Below are 27,593 nucleotides of genomic sequence, written 5' to 3' on the forward strand. Positions count from 1 at the left end.
GGAAGACAGGGAGAAGTGGCAACAAAAGAACCAGCGGCAGCCCAAGTCCAACACTAGCGCGGCAGCTACAAGCCCACGCTGAACTCAAGAGAATCCCACCTTCAGAGAACCAAGCAGGACGAGTCCAGACAAGGCCAGAAGAAGCTCAAAGATGTCCGGCGTGCTGCTGAGGAGAAACTCCAGCAGACGACAAGGTCTCCAGAACCTCATCAGGTGGGTCCAGCTGTTTAAATGTCTGCTGAATTTGGTGCGCATGGCGCCTGCCTGTGGGGAGTCACTGGAAAATGTAGTGGGCAGGGTGCGGAGGGTATTGTCTTGGTTCTTGCAGTGTGCAAGTCCTCGAGAGTGGGAAGACCTAACTGTTCGTTGAAGTCTGATTTTTTTTTTTGTGGCGTTCCCGAACCAAACCGCGGTGGAAGAATGGAGGATTGTATATCCTCTGTACAGTGATACCTCGCCTTATGAACGCTCCAGCTCACGAACTTTTCACCTCACGAACATTAAATTCGCACGCATGTAGTCTTGGCTAACGAACTAGTTTTCAGCAGACGAACCAAACCTCACCATGGTGGCTGGCGGACTAGTTTCCTTTGAGTGCAGATGTGGTTTGTTATCGAGTGGAGTACTTTTGTAATTATGGGCGCGAAAAAGACCCCACCACAGGCTAATGTTAAGCCGAAGAAGTCACAAAAGAAAATAGCGGCCGAGCAGAAGAAGGAAATCATCGAAAAACACCAACCAGGTGTGCGTTTGTGTGACTTGGCGTCCCAATACCAGTATGCTAAAGTTGCTACGTGTGGCTAAGGGTGTTTCTGTGTTTTCTAAGTAACGTTCTCAGGCAATAGAAGAGGTTGAAAAACTTCTGTTTATTTGGATGAGTGAAAAGCAGCTAGCAGGGGACAGTGTGAGTGAGGGTATGATCGCCCAGAAAGCACGGCAACCTCACTCGGATATCATCAAGAGGCAACGACATCAACGATCATCACAAAGGTCAATAAAACCACTTGATTATACAATACAGATTATTTGTTTCATTACAATACAATATCACATTTATTATACATAAAATAAGGTTTATTTTGTGTAGTTTTTAAGGCTTATTTATCAAAAATTATGTTTTATGGGGACCTGGGAACGGATGATTCTCATTTTAATGGTTTCTTATGGGAAATAAATGTTTGGCAGAGGAACTTTTCGCCTTACACACCCTTTCTGGGAACCAATTCAGTTCGCGAGCTGAGGTATCACTATACTTTGTGGGCTACACGTTCACTTTTCTCCCCTGTTAAAGCTTCAGCGTATCACCTTTGACCTTTGACACCGCTTTCCATCCGGCCGCTCGTCGCCACAATATCACTTCTGTCCCCAAATGGAGATCGACATTGCTGTGCACCCGAAATCCCTGAAAGCCTAAAGCCTTTGCGCCCCACATAACCCCAAGGGGGGGAGGTCAGCGCGACATCATCACCGTAAATGTTCAGACGTGACTCTGGGCGAGTCACGTCTGAACGATGAAGGCGGTTGTGGGCGTCGCCGACAGCCATGATGTCACCTTATCATTTCATCTCTGAAACAGGAAACGGGCGCTCGGTTTTCCCGCGACGTCATCCCAATGGAGCGACGCTGCCATTCTTATCCGTTTTATGTGGACATGTTTCAGCCACAGCTTTTATTTTGAAATGCTGCTGGAGTGAGGCAGCCCCCCCCCCCCCCAAAAAAAATGCCAGTGTTTATCTCGGCGTCAATCCTTCAGGATGCAGAACAGCTGTAAACAGACTGTAACCTATGACCCCCCCACACATCCCCCCCACACACATGTAAACAAAACTATGCACATAGGCATTAGCGATTGCGACAGATAAGGGCCTGAGGAATGTTTCTTTTCAAGGCGGGGTGTCATTAGATTGATTGACAGGGGATTGAGGACGACCCCACCCCCACCGATCCCGACAGCTAAGGCCCCCTCCGCCCGCTTGAGCCCTCCCGGACCCTGCGGGTGATGAGCATCCCCGCCGCACACCTGCTATTTCCTGTTTCCTCTTTCCCCTCCGAATGTCAAAAGCGTTTTCTCTAAAGACCGACGCGCATTCGACCAGGGGGTGCGCATGTCGCCACGAAAGCTGATTCGCTGGGGCAAAGGTGTCAAAGTAATTTTTTTGCGGCGGCCATATTGTCGTTACGGTTTCCTCTCGGAGGCCACTTTGAATTTGGGGAAGCCATTGTTTCATCTCCTCCACATATTACATACATAACAAATTAATGAATAACTAGTTCTTAAATTAGAAGTAAAAAATAATGTCTTATTGTAGTTTATATGGGACAGTTTGAAATTTTGGTTCAGACTTTAGCAAACATCCTGGCACTTGTCATGCTTAAATAAAATGATGTGGCGGGCCAGATTTGGTCTTGACTTTTGACACCTGTGATTGCATAGATTAGCCAGTTAGATGAATAGAAAGAGAGCTAGCTTACTTGCACAATCACTAGCTTGCTTGATAGATAAGCATGTAATTACACAAGTTTAGTTTTGCTTTCACAGGCCGAATAAAATGATGTGGTGGGCCAGATTTGGCCCCCGGGCCTTGACTTTGACACCTTTGGCCAGCTAGCTGAATAGAAAGAGCGCTATCTAGCTCATTTGTTAGTTAGCGATGGAGCTAGCTAGCTCATTAGATGAGCATGGAATTTCAAAAGATTGATTTGCTTTCGTGGGCCGGATAACGTGATGTTGTGGGCCAAATTTGGCCCCCAGGCCTCGACTTTGACACCCGGTTGTTGTTTTTTTTTGGGACTAAAACGCTTTACGATACATGGTTTCCCCCCCAGTTGCAAATGTTTTTCGTTGTAATGTGAGCTGGTGGCACCAGAAACTTGACCAAAAAAACACCGGTGGTATGAAATAAGCATTTAGTGTGAATATTTCCTAATTTATTTATCAAGCTAGCCAGTTATCTATCTAGCTATCTCGCTAGCCAGCTATTTGCTATCTAGCTGGCTGGCCGGCTATCTGGCTAGCTATCCATTAGCTATATAATAATAATAATAATAATCCATTGTATTCATAAGCGCCTTTCAAAACTCTCAAGGGCACTTTCCAGGCACAGGATAAGAACAATTTTTTACCTGTGGGTGAACAGCGGCAGCCAGACACGCCAGCGTTCACTCAACTCGGAAATGTACGCTCCTAACTCAAATATAAAATGGCCATTATAAGACTCAAATAAAGTAAAACTACTCACCATTTGATGACAATGCTCTGATCTTACCTTGAAACGGCCATCCCTTTTTTTCTAAACGCTAGCTAGCTCGCGGTGTCTTAGCTTTGGTTGTACAAAATAGAGGATTACTATATGTATATGGATGGGAGATTTTATTTTATTATTATGAGCATGATGAATGATCTCCGCGGGGTACGCAAACAATAATTGAAGCAGACATCAGCTTTTTTTTACTCAATTTGATGGAGAATTTAAGGGGCTGGCAGTCGCGCACAAGGATCTTTGATTATCTAGCTGGCTGGCTAGCTATATAGCTTGCTAGTTATTAGCTATCGATTGGCTAGCTAGCTTTCGATCTATTTGAATGACTTCCGGGTTGAGTGAACGCTTGCGTGTTCGGCTGCCGCTGCTTACCCACAGAAAAACCTATCCCGGGCTGGCCATGCTTAGAAATGAAATTTATTATTATTAGTATGATTATTATGATTAATATGATTACTATTGTGATTACAAATGCTCGGAAGGCGAGTTGTCACTCGTCCATGACATGGTTTTGTCGGAGTGCCTGCCCTTCCTGTCGTTATTGTTGACATCAACGTTGCATCATTGGGCCCATGACAAGGCATCTTTTCTTCACTAGTCACGTCTTCGCCGTCTGTGAACGAGCGCTGACACGTCGCAAGCACGCAGGGGGCCTCCATGGTGCCTTTGTTGTTGTTTTTTTTTATGCTAACAGGCGCCAATCTATCAAAGCGAGCAATTACATTTACAGTATACAGTTGACATTTTTATTTTACTATGCTTAGAATATGTTGTTTTCTATCCTGATTCTGAATAATGGCGCCGATGTGCTGGCAGGTTGACCGCTCAGAGGAGCGTGGAGGACGCCGAGGAGGTGGAACGTCAACGCAGGAGACAAGCCAGAGATCGTTCCCGTCGCAAGAACAGCGACGGATCGTCCCTCGAACGTGCCGAGCAGCTGACGGACGACCACGTGAATGCGTAAGTCGTCTCGCACAACAGCTGCTATGATGCCACTCGGCAAAAATGCGCATGACGTCGCGTCTGCTGTGTCGTTGCTGGCAACCAGTTAGGGTCTTGTTGGGTGCTGTCATCTTCAATGTTTGACTGAACTTGGATGTTTTCCAGAATCATTGACTGAAATCTGTGGTGGAGGTACCTTAATTATTCAATTACAGTGATACGAACTTAATTGGTTCCCTGAAAGTGTGTGTGCGGCGAAAGGTTCGTCTTCCGAACATTTATTTCCCATAAAAAAACATTAAAATGACAATAAGCCATTCCCAGGTCCCCATAAAACATAATTTTTGACTAAATAAGCCTTAAAATTACACAAAATACACCTTATTTTATACAGTGATCCCTCGCTACATCACGGTTCACTTATCGCGGCTTCAGTGCGTCACAGATTTTTTTTCAGGGGAACAAAAACATTTTTTTCGTTTTTGTTTTATTAATGGTATGCAAATGTGCAAACAAAAAAAGTAAAAGAAACAACACTGCAAACAAAGCAGAATAAAATCAAACACTGGCTTTGAACTGCTATTCTCAAAAAAAGAGACAAAAAAGCGAGTGCCAACAACTACCAATAACAATGTACAGTAAAGTCTCGTTATATCGATACTCAAGGGAGTCCGAAAAAATATCGATATAACCGGGACTATCGATATATCCGACCCTGTTTGCATGTAATTTTCTCCGTGCGTGCATAGAAATATTATCGATATAACCGGGACTATCGATATATCCGATATCGATATAACGAGACTTTACTGTACTTCTCTCGGAGAAAGACTCCTTCAGTCGAAAAAGACGCTACAGCGCAGCGGAATCAGGATGAATAGGCGCATCAGCAAAATCAAAATCAGAATCAGAAAACCTTTATGATGAATAAAACAATAAATATTGTTTTACCGTTCTTTAAACTATTAAAAAAGAGGTTTTATTTTTTTGTTTTATTCTGCAGTATGTACAGTTTTGCATTGTAAGATAAAATAAAAAGAAAAAAAGCTGACTACATTGTACTTTGCCGATTTCACTTATCGCGGGCTATTTTTGGAACGTATCTCCCGCGATAAACGAGGGTTCACTGTATAATAAATGTGCTATTGTACTGTCATGAAAGAAATAAACTGTACTGTAAATTCAATTCGTTTTATTGATGTTTGTGATGGTCGTCTATGTAGTTGCCTCTCGATGATATCCGAGTGAAGTTGCCGTGCTTTCTCGGCGATCATACCGTCACTCACACTGTCCCCTGCTAGCTGCTTTTCGTCAATCCAAATCAAGAGAAGTTTTTCAACCTCTTCTATTGCCTGAGATCGTTGCTTAGACAACACAGAAACACCCTTAGTCACATGTAGCAAATTAGCGTACTGGTCCTGGGACAGCTAAGTCACACAAACGCACACGTCGTTGGTGTTTTTAGATGATCTTCTTCTGCTCGACCGTAAATTTCATTTGTGTCCTCTTCAACTTAACACTAGCCTGTGGTTGGGCTTTTTCGCTCCCATAATAACAAAAGTACTCCACTCGATAACAAATCATGTCTGCACTCAAATAAAGGGGTGTGGAAAACCGTGGCGCCGTGTGGTTTGGTTCGTCCGCCGAAAACTAGTTCGTCAGCCAAGACCATATGCTCGCGAATTTAATGTTCGTAAGGTGAAAAGTTTGTGAGCTAAAGCGTTCGTAAGCTGAAATATCACTGTATTTTGGGTTCAACTACCATCACAAAGGTCAATAAAACGACCTTATTATATAGTATAGTTTATTTCTTTAATTACAATACAATAGCACATTTATTAGACATAAAATAAGGTATATTTTGTGTAGTTTTAAGGCTTTTTTTGTAGAAAATTATTTTTAAGGGGACCTGGGAACGGATTATTCTCATTTTAATGGTTTCTTATGGGAAATAAATGTTTGGAAGACTAACCCGAGTGGAACGCTCGGGTGAGAGATGGGTCGAGGATCCAGGAGCGGGGAACCCACTGACGTTCTTCCGACCCGTAGCCCTCCCAATCGACCAGGTATTGCAATCCACTGCCCATGCGCCTTGAGTCCAATATCTCCCGCACTGTGTAGACTGGGTCGCCGTTGACCATCCAGGGAGGGGGCGGGTGCCGGAGCTAGGGGGCTGGTTTCCACCGGCTTGAGGAGGGATACGTGGAAGACCGGGTGGATCCTCATCGTGGGTGGCAGACGTAGCCTAACCGAGACTGGGCTGAGGATGGCCTCGATGGGGAAGGGACCCGTGAACCGTGGGCCCAGTTTGGCCGATGTCCCGTTCCAACCGGAGGTCCCTCGTGGACAGCCACACCTGCTGCCCGACCTGGTACACCGGTGCCTGGCGGCGACGACAATCCGCGATGTGTTGGTTCCGGGATGCCGTGCGTGACAGGGCGGCTCTGGTCTCCTTCCACACGCGACAGGCCCATGTGGTGTTGGATAGACGGGACCTCCACCCGGCCCTCCTGGGTGGGGAACAGCGGCGGTTGATAAACACTGGCGGACATGAACGGGGACCGACCTGTGGCTGAGGAGACAAGGGTGTTGTGCGCGTATTCCACCCACGGCAAGTGGAGGGCCCACGATGCTGGACGATGGTGGCACACGCACCGTAGAGCCGCTTCCAGATCCTGGTTCTTGCGCTCCGTCTGGCCGTTGGATTGAGGGTGGTAGCCAGACGACAAGCTCGCCGATGCCCCTATGGACCAACAGAAACGTTTCCATACCTTGGAGACGAACTGCGGTCCCCGGTCCAACACGATGTCCGCCGGGATCCCGTGGAGACGGACGACGTTGTTAACCAGGAGTTGGGCCCTCTCGATGGCGGACGGCAACCTGGTTAACAGAATGAAGTGGGCTGACTTGGAAAAGCGGTCCACCACAGTGAGGAGGACCCTCTTGCCACGGGAAGGGGGGAGGCCCGTGACGAAGTTCAGAGACATATTGGACCAAGGTCGGGAGGGGATCGGTAGTGGCTGGAGAAGTCCCGCCGGGGGTTAATGGGAGACCTTCCCACGGGCACAGGCGGGGCATACCTTCACGTAGTCTGCAACGTCCCTCCTGTACTCCGGCCACCAGAACCGCTGGGCGATGAGATGGATCGTCCTATTGACCCCCGGGTGACAGGCGACACTGGAAGTGTGTCCCCAGTGCAGCACCTCGGTGCGTAGTGCGGGGGGGACGAATAGCCCATCATAGCCGATCGCTCCCGCTCCCCATCTGCATAGGCTCTGGGAACCCCTCCTGGCGTCGCGACCGCTCGTTGCTGCCAGGTGTGGTCGTCCGCTGCTTGCTTCCGGGTGCGCTGAGCCGCCGGATACCTTTCTCCCGCTGCCCTCCCGGAGGCGATGGTCCAGGCAGATGACTACATTGATCATCTCGCTGAGGGTGGTGCCAGCGTCGCAGGTGGTCAACTCGTCTTTGAGAGTGGCGCTCAGTCCGCGAGGAAACACTCCTCTCAGCGCTCGATCGTTGTAGCCACTGTAGCCGAACGCGTTCCTAGCACGCAGTCGAAGAGAAGTCGCTATGCCTCGCACTCTGTGACCGGGTGGTGGAACACTTGGCGCAGCTCGGCCACAGAGTCCGGGTAGGAGGAGCATAGTTCGGGCTGGGACTCCCGGAGAGCTCGTGACTAATCACGGGGAGGAGGAAGGGGCCGTCAGGGTAGCGAGGCCTGTCTCAACCTCCTGTAGGCGTTGAGCCAGCAAGGACATGGTTTGGCGGACCTCCGCGACCGCTTGCGCCAGCTGGCTCGAACTCGAGCCTGATGGGCTAAGGCGGATATGAACTTGTCTCCACCGTCAAGATCCATAGTTGGCCAGTGTATTATGTCACATCCGCTCGAGGAATGGTGACAGGACTCGATGGACGAAGAAAAAAATAGGAAGGGGTTGGATGCGAAATACACGATGGAGAAAATAAGTTGAAGAAAGGTTTTTACTGAGACACGCAGGGCAAAACAGAAGGTAAGGCAACCGAATAGATGACTGGGACCAACCTGCGTACTGCTGGGTGACAGGGTAACAAGAGAGAATACACCGGTGAGGACCGAGCGGAAGCAGGTGGCTTTTATAGCCAGAAGGCACAATCAAGGAAATGGGATGTGACAGTTATGTCCCATGTGATCAGTTGAACAGAAGTCATTGCATTAATTGCAGCTTCATGTAAAAAAAACAAACATCGACCAATCATAATCCAAATTCACATGCACAACTCGATTTATTGCCGCTTTCAGCGATTAAAAATAACCAAGCAGTATTTTGTATTTTTCTGACTTTTTTCACAATAGCTTCTTGTAACGACCACCACAATGACCAATCACTACCACAAAGAAGAAAAAGAATTGATTTTTGAGGTTGTCGATGATTCAAGCCCCGATGTCATTTTCCCCTTTCTCCCAGATTGGAGGACGCCCCAAAGCCCGGCCGCTCAGCATCACCGTCGCCAGAGGAAGACGAAGGCTTCGGCGACTGGACGCAGCGCCGACGAGAAGAGGACCGGCGTAACGGCGTCTCCCTCGCGGCAGCACCGGAGGATCTCGAGGGCACCAAGGAGGAGATGGCGAGGAGGATGGCGGCGTTGAGTGGCGGCGGCGATCCGGCAGAGACCATCAACATGGCCGCCGCGCACAAAGTAAATAGTTGCCCAGCGACCGATCGCCGTTGTAGACTTTTTGGGGCCCTTCGCCGGCACGTTTAGGTCAATGTTGCCATGGTAACCCAAAAAAGACAAAGTGCTTTGTGCATTTTCCCCCGTTTGGCTTGTCCAGCTTGAAATCAAGTTCAAGTCTTCGGAAATGTCAGACGAAAATTTTTCAATCATAAAATGAGACCCATTAAAAAAAGAACGATTGAATCAATATTTGAATGGAATCGATATCGTCTGCCTTTTAGAATCGGTGAAAATGAAGCCCCACACTTAAATCGAGTTAAAATGATATTCATATCGATGCAAAGAATAAATCATAAGAATGACAAGTATTAAATGACCCAAAAATAATTTGGTCCATTATGATATCAAATACAGTCCAACCTGGTTTTTCAAACGTCTCAATTCTCGACCAATTCGATTTTCGACCAAAAATTTTGGCTTTGTGATGCCTCGCTTTACGACCAAAAATAGGTTCTGGATTAAACTGAGCGCACCTGAATGCACCACTCGACTTTCTGATATGTCACTTCCTGGTGTCTCATTTCATTGTGACCGACACATTATCCTCGAATAGCGTTCCATTGTGAGCAGGCGTCTTTGTATTGTTCAATCACAATACAACAAATAAGAGATAAATAAGTAAAGCAGACGGAACGGATTAACAATTTTTACATTGATTACAATGGGAAATGTTGTTTCAGTTTTCGACCAATTTGGTTTTTGGCCAGAATTTTCAGGGGGTGTGTTTACAACAGAAAATGGATTCTCAAGCAAACTGAGCGCCAACTGAGCGCACCCAAAGGACCCAATCAAGTCCCCTCCACTTCCTTATACGTCACTTCGTGGTGTCGTGTTCCATTGTGAGCATGTGTGTAAGTAAATCACAATAAATAAAAAAAAGCAGACAGAACTGATTAACAATTTTTACATTGATTATAATGGAAGATGTTGTTTTGGTTATCCACCAAATCGCTTTTCGAACAGGTTTCTGGAACAGATTATTGTCGAAAACCCAGGTTGAACTGTGTGTGTTTTCAAAGTATGGCTAACGATCAGAAATATATATATATTTTTAAATAAAACGTACAATTGATTTCAAATATAGCATTTAAATCATCTTCTGTGAAATTGATGGTTGTGTTGGGTTTGTCAAGTTTCACGTCTTCAAACGTTAAAAAAAAGCAGACTGAACAGATTAACAATTTTTACATTGGTTACAATGGGAAATGTTGTTTTGGTATTCCACCATATCGCTTTTCGAACAGGTTTCTGGCAGGGATTATGGTCGAAAACCCAGGTTGAACTGTATGTGTTTTCAAAGTATGGCGAACAATCAGAAATATTTTTTTTAATAAAACATACAATTGATTTCAAATATAGCACAAAAGTCTTTAAATCGTCTTCTGTGAAATCAATGGTCGTGTAGGGTTTGTCAAATGTCACCTTCCCAAACGTAAAAAAATAATAGAACAATAAAGAACAGATTAACAATTTTTACATTGATTACAATGGGAAATATTGTTTTGGTGTTCCACCATATCGCTTTTCGAAGGGATTATGGTCAAAAACCCAAATTGGACTATGTGTTTTCAAATTATGGCGAATAATCGTCAAACGCTCAAAAAAAAAACATTTGATGATTGTTATGAATAACGATCACACTTAATTGCAAATGAGATTTGAAAAAAATATATTTATTAAAAAATTTCCCACGTTTGTTTTACGATTTGCAGATGACTGAGAGGACCGAGTCGCTCAACCGCTCCCTGAAGAAAAGGTCAGCATTTTTCTCTGCCCTATCGACTTTTTTAAGTCCACAAAATGGCAACAAGGTCAACTTTTGTCATTGTTTTGGACTGGCCAGTAACAGTTTGAAAAAGATGGCGACGCCCATCCTCGTCAGCGACATCAACGCCAAGATGGACGCCAATGCTGCGCAGGTACGCAACGCAAATCGCACACAATCGTCATTTAAGATGAGTGTCCAGACGTTTTTGACATGGACGGGCTAGTGGCTAACGGTGTCGCTCGCTCTCCAGAACTGTCCGGAAACTCAAGGCGCCAAGATCCCGCCCACCAACCTCCCCAACGCGCCGGAGGCCGTCAATTCCAAGAAGGTCTTGTTCCAGGCCTGGACTGGCAGCCCGCCTAAAACCGCGTCTTCTCCGGTAAGTCGTTGCCAAAAGCGGCCATTTTTCCTTGTCGCCTTGTCGCATCAAAGACAGAGAATAGGAAAGATGACTTCACAAGTTTAAAAGCTGCCGCCATTTTCCCAAGTTGACTTTGTCACACATCCGCCAATCAGGACACGGGCAGTTTAAAAGTGGGCGTGGCCAACCTGATCACCCGCTGGGTAAAGGGCCAGCCGGACGGCGGGCGACCTCCGCCGAGCCGAGCGGCGGTGAGTCGCGACTGAGTCTCCAAATGGGTTGCGACGGCGACAGTGTTAATGCTAAATGCTAACTGTGTCGTCAGGAGGTGAAGTATGGAGATGTCATGCGCAAAAAGAACATGTGGGAGGTGATCGGAGACTCGTCGGGGAGGTCCCCCACAAACGTTAAGGTTAGTGCGCTAATGCTAACGTGCTACCCGAGGATTTCCAGCGTATCTGTTGTGCTTCTTGGTGTTGTTGTTGCCGTCGTCAGGGCTCAGCAGCTAAAACGTACACTTTTGTGGTCACCGGACACGGCAAGTACAAGAAGATCTCTGCGGACCAGGAACACGGAACCAACGGGAAGTCGGGTAAGAAAAGTCACAGACACTAGAAGCAACCACATGAGCAGAAATCTCGTTTTGGGTAATTATTTATTTGTATTGAAGGAAAAATCACCTTCCACTTGAAGAGATTCCCTTCACCCTTGAAATGGGTTCTTGTTTCTGCCCCCAAAATCATTCAGACTGGGTTTTTGACTGGTTTCCAGAAACCTATTTGAAAACCAAAACAACATTTTCCATTATAGTCAATGTAATAATTGTTAATCCGTTCCAGTTGTTGTTGTTTTTTTTTTGTCGTGACAATACAAACACCTCCTGTTCTGTTCAAAGAACCCTGCCCTGACCCCCTTCAGAATCTTACCGCCGAAAAAATCGACTGCAGCTGAAACGTATTTGGCTCACGGGTTTATTTTGAAAATCCTTCAAAGTGAACGTGGAGTATCGGATTAAAATGAGGTCAGGTTGCGATTTAAAAAAAACAAAAGACGTGCACGCGTATACACACAAAAAAAAAACATGGCGGGCCGGGTAAAATGACGACATTTTGGCTATCCCGAAATCCAACTTTTCAACTTTCGCGACGGCCTCCTGACTTTCTTGACATTCCGTTGACATCAAGTTCTCCTTGCGAGAAGCGACACGGTCAAATCTAGTGCAGTGATATCTTGGCTTCTGAACTTAATTGGTTCCCAGACAGTGTGTAAGGCGAAAAGTGTGTATTCCAAACATTAATTTCCCATAGGAACCCATTAAAATGAGAATAATCCGTTCCCAGGTCCCCATAAAACACAATTTTCTACTTTCTAATCTTCTAAGCCTTAAAACTACACAAAATATACCTTATTTGATGTATAATAACTGTGGTATTGTGGTATTGTACTTAAAGAAATAAACTGTACTATATAATAAAGTCATTTTATATACCTTTGTGATGGTCGTTGATGGCTTGTTGGAATGGAGTGGCCTTCTTCTTCCACCATCTTGAGGAATGATTCCTTGTAGGCTTTGGTAGCCTTATCGTCAGTACCGGCTGCCTCACCATGACGAATGACACAATGAATCCCTGTATGACGCATCCGTGGCTCGCCTTGAAATCATCAATGGATGACGAACTTCCCGGTTGCCTCTTGACGATATCCGAGTGAAGTTGCCGTGCTTTCTCTGCGATAATTTTACCTAGTTCCTCAATTGTGTTCTTTTTAGCTGGGTTGAGAGCTTTTTGCATCAAGTGTACAGATGGCTTGTGCGGGTTATTTGTGGAGCCTGACTGATGGGATATTTTAACCTTTCAGTCAACACTCTGCCTTTGAACTATCAATAACATTGAAACGAGTCCAAATTTCACTGTTTTCTATCCATCTTCTCTTTCTCTCTCTGTCGTCTGCCTATCTATTTATTCTTTGCAGCTCTGTGTTTCTGTAACCCCCCCCCCCATCACTGCTGCATTCTTGACCAATCACGTGTGGCTTTAACCGAAGACGGGGGGTGGGGAATAGAGGACAAAAACGAGTCGGGTGCCATTTCCTTGTTAGGAGAACGGGCTCGTTCGCGAACGACACATCACTCATTGTGGCGCTCCGTGTATCCCGAAAAATAGTTCGTATAGTTCGTTGTGAATTTAACGTTCGTAAGCCGAAAAGTTCGTTAGGCAAGGCGTTCGTAAACCGAGGTATCACTGTACACAACAAAGCCGTGAGACGTCAAAACTCAGGCATGACATTCCCGGAAGCGAGTAGCAAGGTGGTGAACAGCCAGAGACCACCGGAGGAAGAGTTGGAAGAAACGGGAAGCTTCTCAACGACTGCAAAGCTTTGAACGACGCGGGACAAAGAGGCGCTCACATCAAGTCCAAACATGGCCAACCAGGCCCCGGCGGCGACGTAAGGCCCGGTGATTACGAATTCTTGGGCTGAACCATCCACGTTCCCTTCTGGCTCCTCAAGAGGACCCGAAGCCCCGGGCCGTTCGGTTAAAGTCTTTGGGTTCGTCGTCTTTTGCCTTCCGTCCGATCAGACCCATCTCGAAGACGGAGGAGAACTTTGTGAGGGGTCTGGACGCTGCCTCCTTCAGCCTTTTGGCGTCAAACTTGGGGCTGAAGAGCAAGATGGGCAGGCGGTAGGCAAAGGACGGGATTTCCTTGGCCTCGTCGTCGGCCTTTTTGCCCTCCGTCCTCTGCCGCTCGTCATTGTTCTTCAGCTCGATCTGGTGCATGATGTTCTCCTTGCTGGAGAACATCTGGAAGAGGACAGCGTCCCACATTTTGGTGGCATTCGGGGGAGCGGAGCTGGCGGGGTGAGCCCCAAGGCTCTGGTCCCAGCCCTGGCCAGTTCCATCTGTCTGTGGAAATGAAGGCACCTCCTGGTCCACGACCATGTGCTTCTTCAGTCTGGACCAGCCGCTCGTTTTGGATTTCAATGCCCCCGCCTTCTGGACATCTGCAGGTGTTCCGGCCTTGTTGTCCCGGTCTCGGCTTTGGGACGATTTTGCTTTTTCCTCCTCACCCTCGAGTACTTTCGACGACTCGTCAACCTTTGCCCGTGCGACCTCCTCTTTGCCGAGAAGCTTTCTAACTGCCTTCAGAGGGTCTTTTCTGGGCACGGGAGGAGCTTGTTTGGCTGCAGGAGGTTTTGGCACTTCCATCCTCTGGGATACAGAAGATCTGGCGTCCGCGGTTGGAGGTTTGTCCTTTGGGGTTTCCCCGACCTGTTGTTGTTTCTCTGGTCGCGTTGAGGCCGCCGTCTTTGGTGTCACGACGGAGGGGTTGGCTGTCTCTGAAACAACAATTAGGGGAATTGCCGGGGTGGCAGAGACCTTATCATCAGATTGAGGGGTTGCGTTGACTTCAGCAACTATCAGTTCTCGGGTTTTACTCTGGGCGGCTGCAACATCATCAGAGGCTGCGTGCTGAGACCCCGTAATTCCGAAGGCCGCGGTGTGTGTTCGGATTCCTCCATATGCGGCGTACTCTCCAGGCATCAGTCCGCGGTAGGTGGACTTGGTTCTGGGCCCCACGAGAGTCGGGGTCTTTGACCTCTGACAGGATGAAGGTAGGGAGATCCCATACGTGGGAGTTCTTGGTCTTTTAAAAGCCGGAGAGGAGATGCACAACCGAGAGGCCTCGTATGTTGGGGTTTTCGGCCTCAGATACCCAACGGACGTCATTTCGGATGTTGGTGTTCTCCTGGTAAGATCTGACTCGGATTTGGACTTTGTGATCATCCGTGGGAAGCTTGCGTTGACCTCTGCATTCAGTACTCTCGCAATCTCTGGAGTCTTGGCTCTCATGTTGGGGGTTCTGGACTTCTCTAGCTCTGTCGTCGCTGGCGTCACCGCAAACAAGAGAGGGTTGGCTTTGGAAATCTCAAAGACTGGCGTCGCAGCACGCTTCGCCGGGGTCCTCGGACGTCCCGTGAGGCACCTTGGTGTTTGCGTTTCGCGGGTCGGCGTTTTGTCGCCTATGTCCGACGTGGGCGTTGCTCTCCTGATCTCGATGGTCGGAGCCACCGCAACATTTATCTCAGCTTCTGCGGTTGGTGTTTTTGGTTGTGGTAACGATGCGACTAAAGGATTTGGGGTGACGGACCTTCTGGCTTCAAATGCCGGACTTGCCTCCCGTGTGATTTCCGTGGGTGCAGTGCTACCGATGGCGGTGAGACCAACTGTGTCGTAGACGGGCGGCGTCTTCGCTGTCTCGTAGTAGGACGTGCTAGCGGTGTACAGTCTGATTTGGGGGACCTCAAACATGGACCTGGGAGATTTCGAAGGCTCGGTGGCTTTGAATGTTGGACGAGGACTTTTGGGCTTTACGAACTGACTTAACACCGTGAGAGGCCTGGTCAAAGCCTGAGTCGCCACAGCCGCCGGATACGAGGTTGCGTTGGGGCTGACTGATTTCGACTCGTGGCGGCTCCGATCTTGGGTTTTCAATGCTGGAGGAGGAACGCTCAGCTGAGGCAAAGGTCCAGGTTGCTGAGCGATGACGGATGGCATTGGCCGGTCAGGTCCCGGTTGGACAGGCACCATTTGCGGGGGAGCCCCTCGGTGCGGCTGAGGCGAGAACCGGCCTCCCCGTGGGAAGTCCGCCCGCCTCGGGTACGGCGATGCCACATGCTGATAGAGCGGCCTGGCAACAAAGCGGGACGCCGGCCGGGCGGCATAGAAATCCTCGGACGCCTCTGGAGTTTTGGGTGGCGTGGAGCGTTTGCCGCGCTCGAGGTCAGGGCCGGCTTCGTCCACGGGCGAGAGGCTGGAACGGAACTGAAACGCCGCCTGCGCCGATGTCTTCTTTTTGGCGTTGCGCTTCTGCAGCTTCTGGAGACGCGCGTTGTCTTTGCCGGGCTTGGGGAACAAAGGCGGCGGGTACTGAAGGGGAAAGAATCCGGCCGGGACGGCGGCTCCGTAAGCGACCGCCATGGCCACCTCGACCTCCTGAAGGAAGACCACAAACAGAATCAGCGTCGCTTGCTAAATAATAATAATACATTTGATTACTAAGTGCCTTTCAAAACTCTCAAGGTCACTTTACAGTCACAGGATCAGTTTTTTCAGTGGGTGAGCAGCGGCAGCCACACGCGCCAGCGTTCACTCAACCCGGATGTAACTCAAATAGATCGAAAGCTAGCTTGCTAACTAATAGATAGCTAATAGCCAGTGAATAGATAGCTATTAGCTAGCCAATAGATAGCTATTAGCTAGCAAATAGATAGCTAATATACTAGTAAGTTAGTAGCAAGCTAAATAGCTAGATAGCCAGATAGCTAACAAGATAATCAGCTAATAGATTTTCAAGACATCTTGAATGAGCTAGGTATTAGCTAGCTAGCTAGATAGCTAATAGCTCGCCAGCTAGATATCTAGCTGGATAGCTAGATAAATAAATTAGGAAATATTTCACACTAAATGCTGATTTCATACCACCAATGTTTTTTCTTTTGGTCCCGTTTCTGGTGCCACCAGCTCACATTACAACTAAAAACATTTTCAACTCAGGAAAAATAAAATGACCATGCATAGTAAAGCGTTTTAGCCGCAACAATCAACAGCTTGAAAATGTCTCCCACGTTACTATTTCCCATACTTCTTAAATGTTTTTGTGGTGGTCGCTAACGATTTGCTCGACATGAAGCCTCTTAAGGCTTCGGCCCAGATGTCAGCCATTTGGATGCTTCATGATGCTTCAGTTTACCATCACTGGATGATGTCCTTTTTTTGCTCCAGATTAAAAATAGAAAATGGGTCTGTTTGATGCATGATGGGCCAGCAAAAATAAATAAATACAGTGATACCTCAGTTTACAAACTTAAGTGGTTCATCTTCTAAACATTAATTTCCCATAGGAAACCATTAAAGTGAGAATAATCCGTTCCCAGGTCCCCATAAAACATAATTTTCTACGAAATAAGCCTTATAATTACACAAAATATACCTTACTTATAAATGTGCTATTGTAATTCAGGGCGTCCCCCGCCTCGTGCCCGAAGACAGCTGGGATTGGCTCCAGCACCCCTCATGCGACCCTCATGAGGAATAAGCGGTACAGAAAATGAATGGATGGATTGATTGCTGTATTGTAATGAATGAAAAAAACTACTGTATAATCAAGTGGTTTTATTGACTAGTCCGCCAGCCACCGTGGCGCTGTTTGACCGTGTGGTTTGGTGTTCTTCCGCTGAAAACTAGTTTGTTAGCCAAGATTACATTCTCGCAAATTTTATGTTCGTAAGGCGAAAAGTTTGTGAGCTGAAGCGTTCGTAAGCTGAGGTATCACCAGTGTTTGAAATAAAGTCTGCCCGGATGCCCGAGGCGTGTAACTTTTATGCCGGGCGTACAATTTCCATTGCCCGGGTGGCTGACAACTTTTTCCAGAAAAAAACAACAACAACAAAAAAACTTTTTCAAATCAAACGTTTGCTTTATTCTGATTTTGAAATATTCGTTCGGTTTGAAATTTCAAAATTTCTGTTTGTTTGGCAATTTTCAATTTCGGTTCGTTTGGCAATCGGTCGTGCATTTGCATATCATTTTCAAAAGTAGACGCACAGAGAACAGAAGAAAAATGGATAACTGGTTAGGAATCAAGCCAAAACTTCAGCCCCATACGAGAGACTCAAAAGAAGCTAGCAAAATTTATTGTTGTTCTATTATATATTCTGATTATCAATCTTTAATTATTTACAACAATGTTTTTTTTGCGATTAGTCGTCTTATTGTGTTTCAAGTTGTGAAAAATCGGGCAGGCAACTTTATGGCCGTGCAGGCAACTTTTCAGAGTTGTCTGCCCTGGTGTCCAGTAACTTTTTGTCACGAGTATCAGACACTGGTATCAGTCATTGTACAGTGGGTCCTCGGTTTACGAACACACTTCCTCACGAAATTTTCAGTTTAAAAATGTTAAATGTATGATAATTAAACGTTTGCAAAGGCACTACTGTTCGGGATACACATGGAGCGCCGCCCCACCACGGCTGACGGAGTAATCTACGGCGGAAGAACACCGAAGCACACGACCGAACAGCGCCCCAGCTGGTCTACCTTGCCACACCGCCTTTATCTGAATGCACACGTCGATCGTCTTCAACGATACTTTTGCTGTTATGGGGCCGAAAAAGACCCCACCACAGGCTCGTGTTCAGCCGAAGAAGACACAAAACAAAATTACAGTTGAGGAGAAGAAGGAGCTCATTGAGAAACACGAACGAGGTGTGCGTTTCTCTGATTTAGCGGCCTGGTACCGAAATGCTAAGTCCACCATTGCTACCATCCTTCGCAACAAAGCTTTACACAAAGGCTTTATTTACTCGATACTTTCATGTGACTAATGACACCGAACTACCCCTTAGGGATTATTGGAAGGCCCATTTCAATGTGTATTATTGTGTTAAGCTGATAGAAAAGGCTTGGCATGATGTTACCCTTCGATCCTTGAAAGCAGCATGGAAGAATTAGTTGCCTGCATATATACTTGAGAGGGACTTTGAAGGATTTGATCCTCATGACTGTTGTTTTGGAGAGATGACATCGAGGAGATTTGATTTGCCTTCAAGAAGACAAGCAGAAGCAAGCCATTCAGGAGTTGTCATCTGAGGTTGAGGAGGAGGAGATTGCTGCAGCATCAAGTGTGAGCATCAAGGCAATGTTGGCTAAGTGGAATGATGTGCAGGCTTTTACTGAACAGTTCCGTCCAGAAAAGATTCTGGCGATGAGAATCATCAACATGATGAATGATAATGTGATGCCTCAGTTTCGTAAGACCTTACAAGTCAGAAAGCAACAGGTGTCAATTAAGAACCATTAACGAGAACCACAAATATGTATATATATAAAGTGACTTTATTATACAGTGCAGCGTATTTATTTCATTACAATACAATCGCACATTTATTATACATAGAATAAGCTATATTGTGTCTCGTTTTAATGCTTATGTTGTTGAAAATTATATTTTATGGAGACCTGGGAACAGATTATTCTCATTTTAATGGTTTCCTACGGGAAAGTATTTTTTGGGAAACACTCTTCGCCTTACACACACTGTCTGGGAACCAATTAAGTTTGTAAGCCAAGGCCCCACTGTATTTGTTTTTGTTTTTTTTTCCTTCAGATTCATGTCCAAATGGATCCTGACATGGAGGCCTTTGTGCAGCGCGGCAACGCTCGCATTCCAATCCGCCTTTTTAGTCGTTGAACATCACGGACAGTTCGGTCAGTCAGTCCCGAAGTTGCTCGGTGACAGTTGGCGCATCTGCTGGCGGCGGTCCAGTGAGTCACCTGTTCAGTTTCTTATTTTGAAAGACGCACAATCACTTCCTATTTGCAAATTGCTCAACATGAAGAGGCCTTGTCCTTGGATGACTTTGCACCATCTTTTTTTTTAATACCACAATTATTTCCCCCCCGTCCTCCTACTATTTACTTTTGTATATTTTTTCAGTTGACATTAAATATCGTCCAGTTACAAAAGTAACATGTTTTTGAAATTGTAATTTGACAGGAATAATATGTGCATATTTTTTTAGGTTGTAGTTGTGAGATGCATTAACAATAAAACGTTTTTTGTCATTGTCACTCAAATTCCAGGACTCGCGGAAGTTTTAGCACGACATCAGCATTCAATGCAGCGTTAGAAACCTTAGACACTCTTTTCATCGGAAAAAAGAGTTACTGTAGTTCCTAAATGATATAGGTCTGGAGGTATCACAGCTTGAAATGAGGGCAACTGTCCAAAATACAATGCACATATTAGTCTATATAGGGCTTTACCAACAGCTGTAGCTGGAACAAAGGAACAGAGCAAAGAAAAAAAAGCAGCTGGAACGGATTAAAAATGTTTACATTAATTATAATGGAGAATTGTGTTTTGGTTTTCAAACATGTTTGTAGAACGGATTATGGTTGAAAACCCACATATTGATTTATATAGCACTTTAACAACAGTTGAAGCTGTAACAAAGTGCAAACATTGACAAAAGGCAAATACTGCCCCCTCGTGGAAGGGAGAAAACATTGCCAGAGGTCTGACCAGCACTTTATCGGCACCCAAATAAGAAAAAAAACACAAAAAACGAACAAATTCGGGAATAGCGCTCCACGTCATATTTTCAATTCCCGAATCAATTCTTGCATGGCTGTGAATATGTCAAAGCCGATTTGTGAACCATGCTACGGCTAATTAGCTTAGTCGCCGTTATCCTTCAAAACCCAAACAATACCCAAACAAATTCGGCAATGGTGCTCCACGTCATATTTTCAATTCCCGAATCAATTCTTTAATGGCAGTGAATGAGTTAAAGCCGATTTGTGAACCATGCTATGGCTAATTAGCTTAGTCGCCCACGCGCGCCAGCGTTCACTCAACCCGGAATAACTGAAATAGCTAGAAAGCTAGCTAGCTAATAGCTCGTTAACATATCGCTAGATAGATAGATAGCAAGCTAGATAGCCAGCTAGTAGCTAGTTAATAGATATCTAGCTAGATACATAGATAGCTAATAGATAGCCAGCTAGTTAGTTAAATAGCTAATAGACAGCAAATAGCTAGCTAGCTAATAGCTAGTTAATAGATAGATAGCTAATCTTGCGAGGTACCAAATGTGTGTATTTATACCTCCGCAAGTGCTGAGATTGGAAAATAGCTGTCGGTCGGTCATGAGACGGGTGACGTCCTACCAGGCCGATTGGCCCCCACTGAGTGCCCCCCCCCCCAATTGCAGCACAAGTGAGGAATGACTTGGAGTCATTTCAAAACCTAAAAAGTTTCACTAATTGGTGAAATCGAGGCCAGTGATTTGACACCCCGCCCCCAACGCACACCTACTGTCCCCGGTTTAAAGACGAGACCGCCCCCTCCTTCCCCTTTTAAGGCACTTAAAGGTTGCCGTCAAAAGTGGAAAGTGTAATTTTAGCCGTATCATAAAAGCCGTCGTGGTCCACAATGGCCGAAACAGACCCAAAACCACCCTGACAATGCCCCCCTCCCCAAACTCAGCAGGCTGGTTCCCCTTCAAGCAAGTAAAGTCCAGTCAGGGTGTCACATTGCAAGCACACGTAAGTCCATGCCACGCCACCACCCACCGCCAGCGAGGTCCGGTGGGTACAACATGCCGGTGCTATAACAAAAGGTGCATTTACCTGCTCCGATGGTGCTTGGCCGGTAGTCCGACTGCCGTCTGTCTGTCGCAGCCCGGAGTGTCAAAGCGGAGCTTCGCGTGGGGCCCCACTCGCCCCCCTTACCCCCTTACCACCACCACCCCACTCCTACTCTGAACGCAAGGACCGCACGCCACGACGGTCCCAAAATAAACGGAGTGACAGCAGTTTCAGGTCTCCGCCACCCCCCCGCTGCTGGAGGTTATGGATACTAGTGATGGGAATTCCTGCTCTTTTCAGAGAGCCGGTTCTTTTGGCTCGGGTCACTAAAAAGATCCGGCTGTTTTGGCTCCCAAATGGCTCCTCAGTTTGTTTATTTTTTTGTTGATAAATTAACTAACAAAAATCATGTAAAATTCTGTGAAAACAAATGACTTATGACCATCGCGGATTTTTTTTTTCAACGGAAAAAAAACGTTTTTGTTTTTTTTTTATTAATGGCATGCAAATGTGCAAACAAACAAAGTAAAAGAAACAACACTGCAAACAAAGCAGAATAAAATCAAACACACTGGCTTTGAAAAGGTCATGGAGCATTCTGCTTCTAGAAATCGGGCCATGTCGGTTTATAAAAATCTTCTTACTAAAAACAAAAAGAGTGCCAACAACTTCCGATAACATTCTTCTCTCGGAGAGAAGAACATTGTTATCTTGTTTCATTCTGCAGTACCATAATATGTTATGTGACGCGTAAACAACATTAAAAAAATGTAATGTAACCTGATGTCATTTCAGAAAGCTAGCTAGCTAATAGATAGACAGCTAGGTATCCGTATAACTAATAGATAGCCACCTCTATAGATAGCGAGCCAGCCAGATAGCAAATAGATTGCCAGCTAGGTAGCTAGCTAGATAGCCAGCTGGTTGGTAATCATAATAACCATGTTATGTGACGCGCAAACACAACATTAAAAAAATGTAATCTGATGACATTTCAGAAGAAGAACACCGAAGCACACGACCGAACAGCGCCCCAGCTGGTCTACCTTGCCACACCGCCTTTATCTGAATGCACACGTCGATCGTCTTCAACGATACTTTTGCTGTTATGGGGCCGAAAAAGACCCCACCACAGGCTCGTGTTCAGCCGAAGAAGACACAAAACAAAATTACAGTTGAGGAGAAGAAGGAGCTCATTGAGAAACACGAACGAGGTGTGCGTTTCTCTGATTTAGCGGCCTGGTACCGAAATGCTAAGTCCACCATTGCTACCATCCTTCGCAACAAAGCTTTACACAAAGGCTTTATTTACTCGATACTTTCATGTGACTAATGACACCGAACTACCCCTTAGGGATTATTGGAAGACCCATTTCAATGTGTATCATTGTGTTAAGGTGATAGAAAAGGCTTGGCATGATGTTACCCTTCGATCCTTGAAAGCAGCATGGAAGAATTAGTTGCCTGCATATATACTTGAGAGGGACTTTGAAGGATTTGATCCTCATGACTGTTGTTTTGGAGAGATGACATTGAGGAGCTTGTTGCTGATCATAATGAGATCCTCAACAAAGAGGATTTGATTTGCCTTCAAGAAGACAAGCAGAAGCAAGCCATTCAGGAGTTGTCATCTGAGGTTGAGGAGGAGGAGATTGCTGCAGCATCAAGTGTGAGCATCAAGGCAATGTTGGCTAAGTGGAATGATGTGCAGGCTTTTACTGAACAGTTCCGTCCAGAAAAGATTGTGGCTATGAGAATCATCAACATGATGAATGATAATGTGATGCCTCAGTTTCGTAAAACCTTACAAGTCAGAAAGCAACAGGTGTCAATTAAGAGCCATTAACAAGCACCACAAATATGTATATATATAAAGTGACTTTATTATACAGTGCAGCGTATTTATTTCATTACAATACAATCGCACGTTTATTATACATAGAACAAGGTATTGTGTCTCGTTTCAATGCTTATGTTGTTGAAAATTATATTTTATGGAGACCTGGGAACAGATTATTCTCATTTTAATGGTTTCCTACGGGAAAGTATTTTTTGGGATACACACTTCGCCTTACACACACTGTCTGGGAACCAATTAAGTTTGTAAGCCAAGGCCCCACTGTATTTGTTTTTGTTTTTTTTTCCTTCAGATTCATGTCCAAATGGATCCTGACATGGAGGCCTTTGTGCAGCGCGGCAACGCTCGCCATTCCAATCCGCCTTTTTAGTCGTTGAACATCACGGACAGTTCGGTCAGTCAGTCCCGAAGTTGCTCAGTCACAGGTGGCGCATCTGCTGGCGGCGGTCCAGTGAGTCACCTGTTCAGTTTCTTATTTTGAAAGACGCACAATCACTTCCTATTTGCAAATTGCTCAACATGAAGAGGCCTTGTCCTTGGATGACTTTGCACCATCTTTTTTTTAATACCACAATTATTTCCCCCCCCGTCCTCCTACTATTTACTTTTGTATATTTTTTCAGTTGACATTAAATATCGTCCAGTTACAAAAGTAACATGTTTTTGAAATTGTAATTTGACAGGAATAATATGTGCATATTTTTTTAGGTTGTAGTTGTGAGATGCATTAACAATAAAACGTTTTTTGTCATTGTCACTCAAATTCCAGGACTCGCGGAAGTTTTAGCACGACATCAGCATTCAATGCAGCGTTAGAAACCTTAGACACTCTTTTCATCGGAAAAAAGAGTTACTGTAGTTCCTAAATGATATAGGTCTGGAGGTATCACAGCTTGAAATGAGGGCAACTGTCCAAAATACAATGCACATATTAGTCTATATAGGGCTTTACCAACAGCTGTAGCTGGAACAAAGGAACAGAGCAAAGAAAAAAAAGCAGCTGGAACGGATTAAAAATGTTTACATTAATTATAATGGAGAATTGTGTTTTGGTTTTCAAACATGTTTGTAGAACGGATTATGGTTGAAAACCCACATATTGATTTATATAGCACTTTAACAACAGTTGAAGCTGTAACAAAGTGCAAACATTGACAAAAGGCAAATACTGCCCCCTCGTGGAAGGGAGAAAACATTGCCAGAGGTCTGACCAGCACTTTATCGGCACCCAAATAAGAAAAAAAACACAAAAAACGAACAAATTCGGGAATAGCGCTCCACGTCATATTTTCAATTCCCGAATCAATTCTTGCATGGCTGTGAATATGTCAAAGCCGATTTGTGAACCATGCTACGGCTAATTAGCTTAGTCGCCGTTATCCTTCAAAACCCAAACAAAACCAAAACCAATTCGGGAATGGTGCTCCACGTCGTATTTTCAATTCCCGAATCAATTCTTTAATGGCAGTGAATGAGTTAAAGCCGATTTGTGAACCATGCTATGGCTAATTAGCTTAGTCGCCCACGCGCGCCAGCGTTCACTCAACCCGGAATAACTGAAATAGCTAGAAAGCTAGCTAGCTAATAGCTCGTTAACATATAGCTAGATAGATAGATAGCCAGCTAGTAGCTAGTTAATAGATATCTAGCTAGATACATAGATAGCTAATAGATAGCCAGCTAGTTAGTTAAATAGCTAATAGACAGCAAATAGCTAGCTAGCTAATAGCTAGTTAATAGATAGATAGCTAATCTTGCGAGGTACCAAATGTGTGTATTTATACCTCCGCAAGTGCTGAGATTGGAAAATAGCTGTCGGTCGGTCATGAGACGGGTGACGTCCTACCAGGCCGATTGGCCCCCACTGAGTGCGCCCCCCCCCAATTGCAGCACAAGTGAGGAAGGACTTGGAGTCATTTCAAAACCTAAAAAGTTTCACTAATTGGTGAAATCGAGGCCAGTGATTTGACACCCCGCCCCCAACGCACACCTACTGTCCCGGGTTTAAAGACGAGACCGCCCCCTCCTTCCCCTTTTAAGGCACTTAAAGGTTGCCGTCAAAAGTGGAAAGTGTAATTTTAGCCGTATCATAAAAGCCGTCGTGGTCCACAATGGCCGAAACAGACCCAAAACCACGCTGACAATGCCCCCCTCCCCCCACTCAGCAGGCTGGTTCCCCTTCAAGCAAGTAAAGTCCAGTCAGGGCGTCACATTGCAAGCACACGTAAGTCCATGCCACGCCACCACCCGCCGCCAGCGAGGTCGGGTGGGTACAACATGCCGGTGCTATAACAAAAGGTGCATTTACCTGCTCTGATGGTGCTTGGCCGGTAGTCCGGCTGCCGTCTATCTGTCGCAGCCCAGAGTGTCAAAGCGGAGCTTCGCGTGGCGCCCCACTCGCCCCCCTTACCACCACCACCCCACTCCTACTCTGAACGCAAGGACCGCACGCCACAACAGTCCCAAAATAAACGGAGTGACAGCAGTGGCCAAGTGGAAACGCAGCGTTTCAGGTCTCCGCCACCCCCCCGCTGCTGGAGGTTATGGATACTAGTGATGGGAATTCCTGCTCTTTTCAGAGAGCCGGTTCTTTTGGCTCGGGTCACTAAAAAGATCCGGCTCTTTTGGCTCCCAAATGGCTCCTCAGTTTGTTTATTTTTTTGTTGATAAATTAACTAACAAAAATCATGTAAAATTCTGTGAAAACAAATGACTTATGACCATCGCGGATTTTTTTTTTCAACGGAAAAAAACGTTTTTGTTTTTTTTTATTAATGGCATGCAAATGTGCAAACAAACAAAGTAAAAGAAACAACACTGCAAACAAAGCAGAATAAAATCAAACACACTGGCTTTGAAAAGGTCATGGAGCATTCTGCTTCTAGAAATCGGGCCATGTCGGTTTATAAAAATATTCTTACTAAAAACAAAAAAGAGTGCCAACAACTACCGATAACATTCTTCTCTCGGAGAGAAGAACATTGTTATCTTGTTTGATTCTGCAGTACCATAATATGTTATGTGACGTGTAAACAACATTAAAAAAATGTAATGTAACCTGATGTCATTTCAGAAAGCTAGCTAGCTAATAGGTAGACAGCTAGGTATCCGTATAACTAATAGATAGCCACCTCTATAGCTAGCGAGCCAGCCAGATAGCAAATAGATTGCCAGCTAGGTAGCTAGCTAGATAGCCAGCTGGTTGGTAATCATAATAACCATGTTATGTGACGTGCAAACACAACATTAAAAAAATGTAATCTGATGACATTTCAGAAAGCTCGATAGCTAATAGATAGACAGCTAGTAAGGTAGCCGTATAACTAATAGATAGCCAGAGAGATAGCTAGCGAGCCAGGCAGATAGCTAATAGATAGCAAATAGATAGCCAGCTAGGTAGTATAAATGACATGTATTCTGATTATTAATAATAATAATAATCAGAATAACCATAATATGTTATGTGACGAATAACACATTAAAAAACTGTAACGTAACCTGATGTCATTTCAGAAAGCTAGCTAGCTAATAGCTAGCTAGGTAGCTGTATAAATAGCCAGCTAGATAGCTAGCAAGCCAGCCAGATAGCTTTTTTTTTTTTTTTTTTTTTTTTTTTTTTTTTTTTTTTTTTTTTTTTTTTTTTTTTTTTTTTTTTTTTTTTTTTTTTTTTTTTTTTTTTTTTTTTTTTTTTTTTTTTTTTTTTTTTTTTTTTTTTTTTTTTTTTTTTTTTTTTTTTTTTTTTTTTTTTTTTTTAAAAAAAAAAAAAAAAAAAAAAAAAAAAAAAAAAAAAAAAAAAAAAAAAAAAAAAAAAAAAAAAAAAAAAAAAAAAAAAAAAAAAAAAAAAAAAAAAAAAAAAAAAAAAAAAAACCACCACTTGAATTTCTCTGCCACACCAACAGCACACCTCACAACTGTCTTACAGTCATGATACATGTCTTACACTTCTCTGACATACTTTTCCGTCACTCCAGACTTCCTCATGCAATGCCACAGCTCTTCTCTGGGCATCCTGTCGTACGCTTTCTCCAGAACTACAACGACACAATGCAATTCCTTCTGACCCTCTCTGTACTTCTCTATCAGCATTCTTAAAGCAAACACTGCATCTGTCGTACTCTTTTTTTGGCATGAAGCCATACTACTGCTCACAAATGTTCACATATGCTCTTAGTCTAGCTTCAACTACTCTTTCCCAGAGTTTCATTGTATGGCTCATCAACTTTATTTCGATGTAATTAGTACAACTCTGCACATCTCCTTTGTCCTTAAAAATGGGCATGAGTACACTTTGTCTCCATTCTTCAGGCATCTGTTCACCATCTAAGATGTTGTTGAATAACCCAGTCAGGAACACCACCGCCACCTCTCCAAGACACTTCCATACCTCGATTGGTAAATCATCAGGCCCGAGTTCCTTTCCCCCCTTCATCCTCTTCAGCGCCCTCCTCACTTCATCCTTGCTAATGTTTGCTACGTCTTGGTCCACAACAGTCACGTCTTCTACGCTTTGTTCCTTCTCATTTTCCTCATTCATCAAT

General features: G+C 45.0%; 2 protein-coding genes across 6 annotated transcripts in view; one reads left to right on the forward strand and one right to left on the reverse strand.

Moving 5' to 3' along the window:
• Nucleotides 1–27,593, forward strand: part of LOC148898439 (lymphocyte-specific protein 1-like) — a 33,390-nt gene continuing 5,797 nt past the window's right edge. The window contains exons 1-10 of one of the 3 annotated variants that reach the window (XM_088995600.1): nt 1–213; nt 4,077–4,220; nt 8,648–8,879; nt 10,631–10,674; nt 10,762–10,837; nt 10,937–11,065; nt 11,203–11,298; nt 11,373–11,459; nt 11,543–11,639; nt 23,348–23,596. In XM_088995600.1, coding sequence (XP_088851726.1) covers nt 152–213; nt 4,077–4,220; nt 8,648–8,879; nt 10,631–10,674; nt 10,762–10,837; nt 10,937–11,065; nt 11,203–11,298; nt 11,373–11,459; nt 11,543–11,639; nt 23,348–23,370 — 990 coding nt within the window. In that variant the 5' untranslated portion in view covers nt 1–151 and the 3' untranslated portion in view covers nt 23,371–23,596. Of the gene's footprint in view, nt 214–4,076; nt 4,221–8,647; nt 8,880–10,630; nt 10,675–10,761; nt 10,838–10,936; nt 11,066–11,202; nt 11,299–11,372; nt 11,460–11,542; nt 11,640–19,212; nt 20,315–23,347; nt 23,597–27,593 lie in introns of those variants that run through there. The other 2 variants (XM_088995599.1, XM_088995598.1) reach the window with 2 other exon arrangements.
• On the reverse strand, nt 13,209–25,472 carry prr33 (proline rich 33). Of its 3 annotated transcripts, none has more exons than XM_088995595.1 (2): nt 25,364–25,472; nt 13,209–16,040 (listed from the first exon to the last, which is right to left on the reverse strand). In XM_088995595.1, the coding sequence occupies exon 2, from the start codon at nt 16,023–16,025 to the stop codon at nt 13,551–13,553; it is 2,475 nt and encodes an 824-aa protein (XP_088851721.1). In that variant the 5' UTR covers nt 16,026–16,040; nt 25,364–25,472; the 3' UTR covers nt 13,209–13,550. The 3 variants fall into 3 exon arrangements, with proteins under 3 accessions (XP_088851721.1, XP_088851722.1, XP_088851723.1); XM_088995596.1 differs by lacking the exon at nt 25,364–25,472 and adding an exon at nt 21,240–21,347; XM_088995597.1 differs by lacking the exon at nt 25,364–25,472 and adding an exon at nt 20,716–20,767.

This window comes from Hippocampus bargibanti, linkage group LG05 (genome assembly GCF_051943395.1).
Source record: "Hippocampus bargibanti isolate YZ-2025 linkage group LG05, ASM5194339v1, whole genome shotgun sequence".
NCBI lineage: Eukaryota > Metazoa > Chordata > Actinopteri > Syngnathiformes > Syngnathidae > Hippocampus > Hippocampus bargibanti.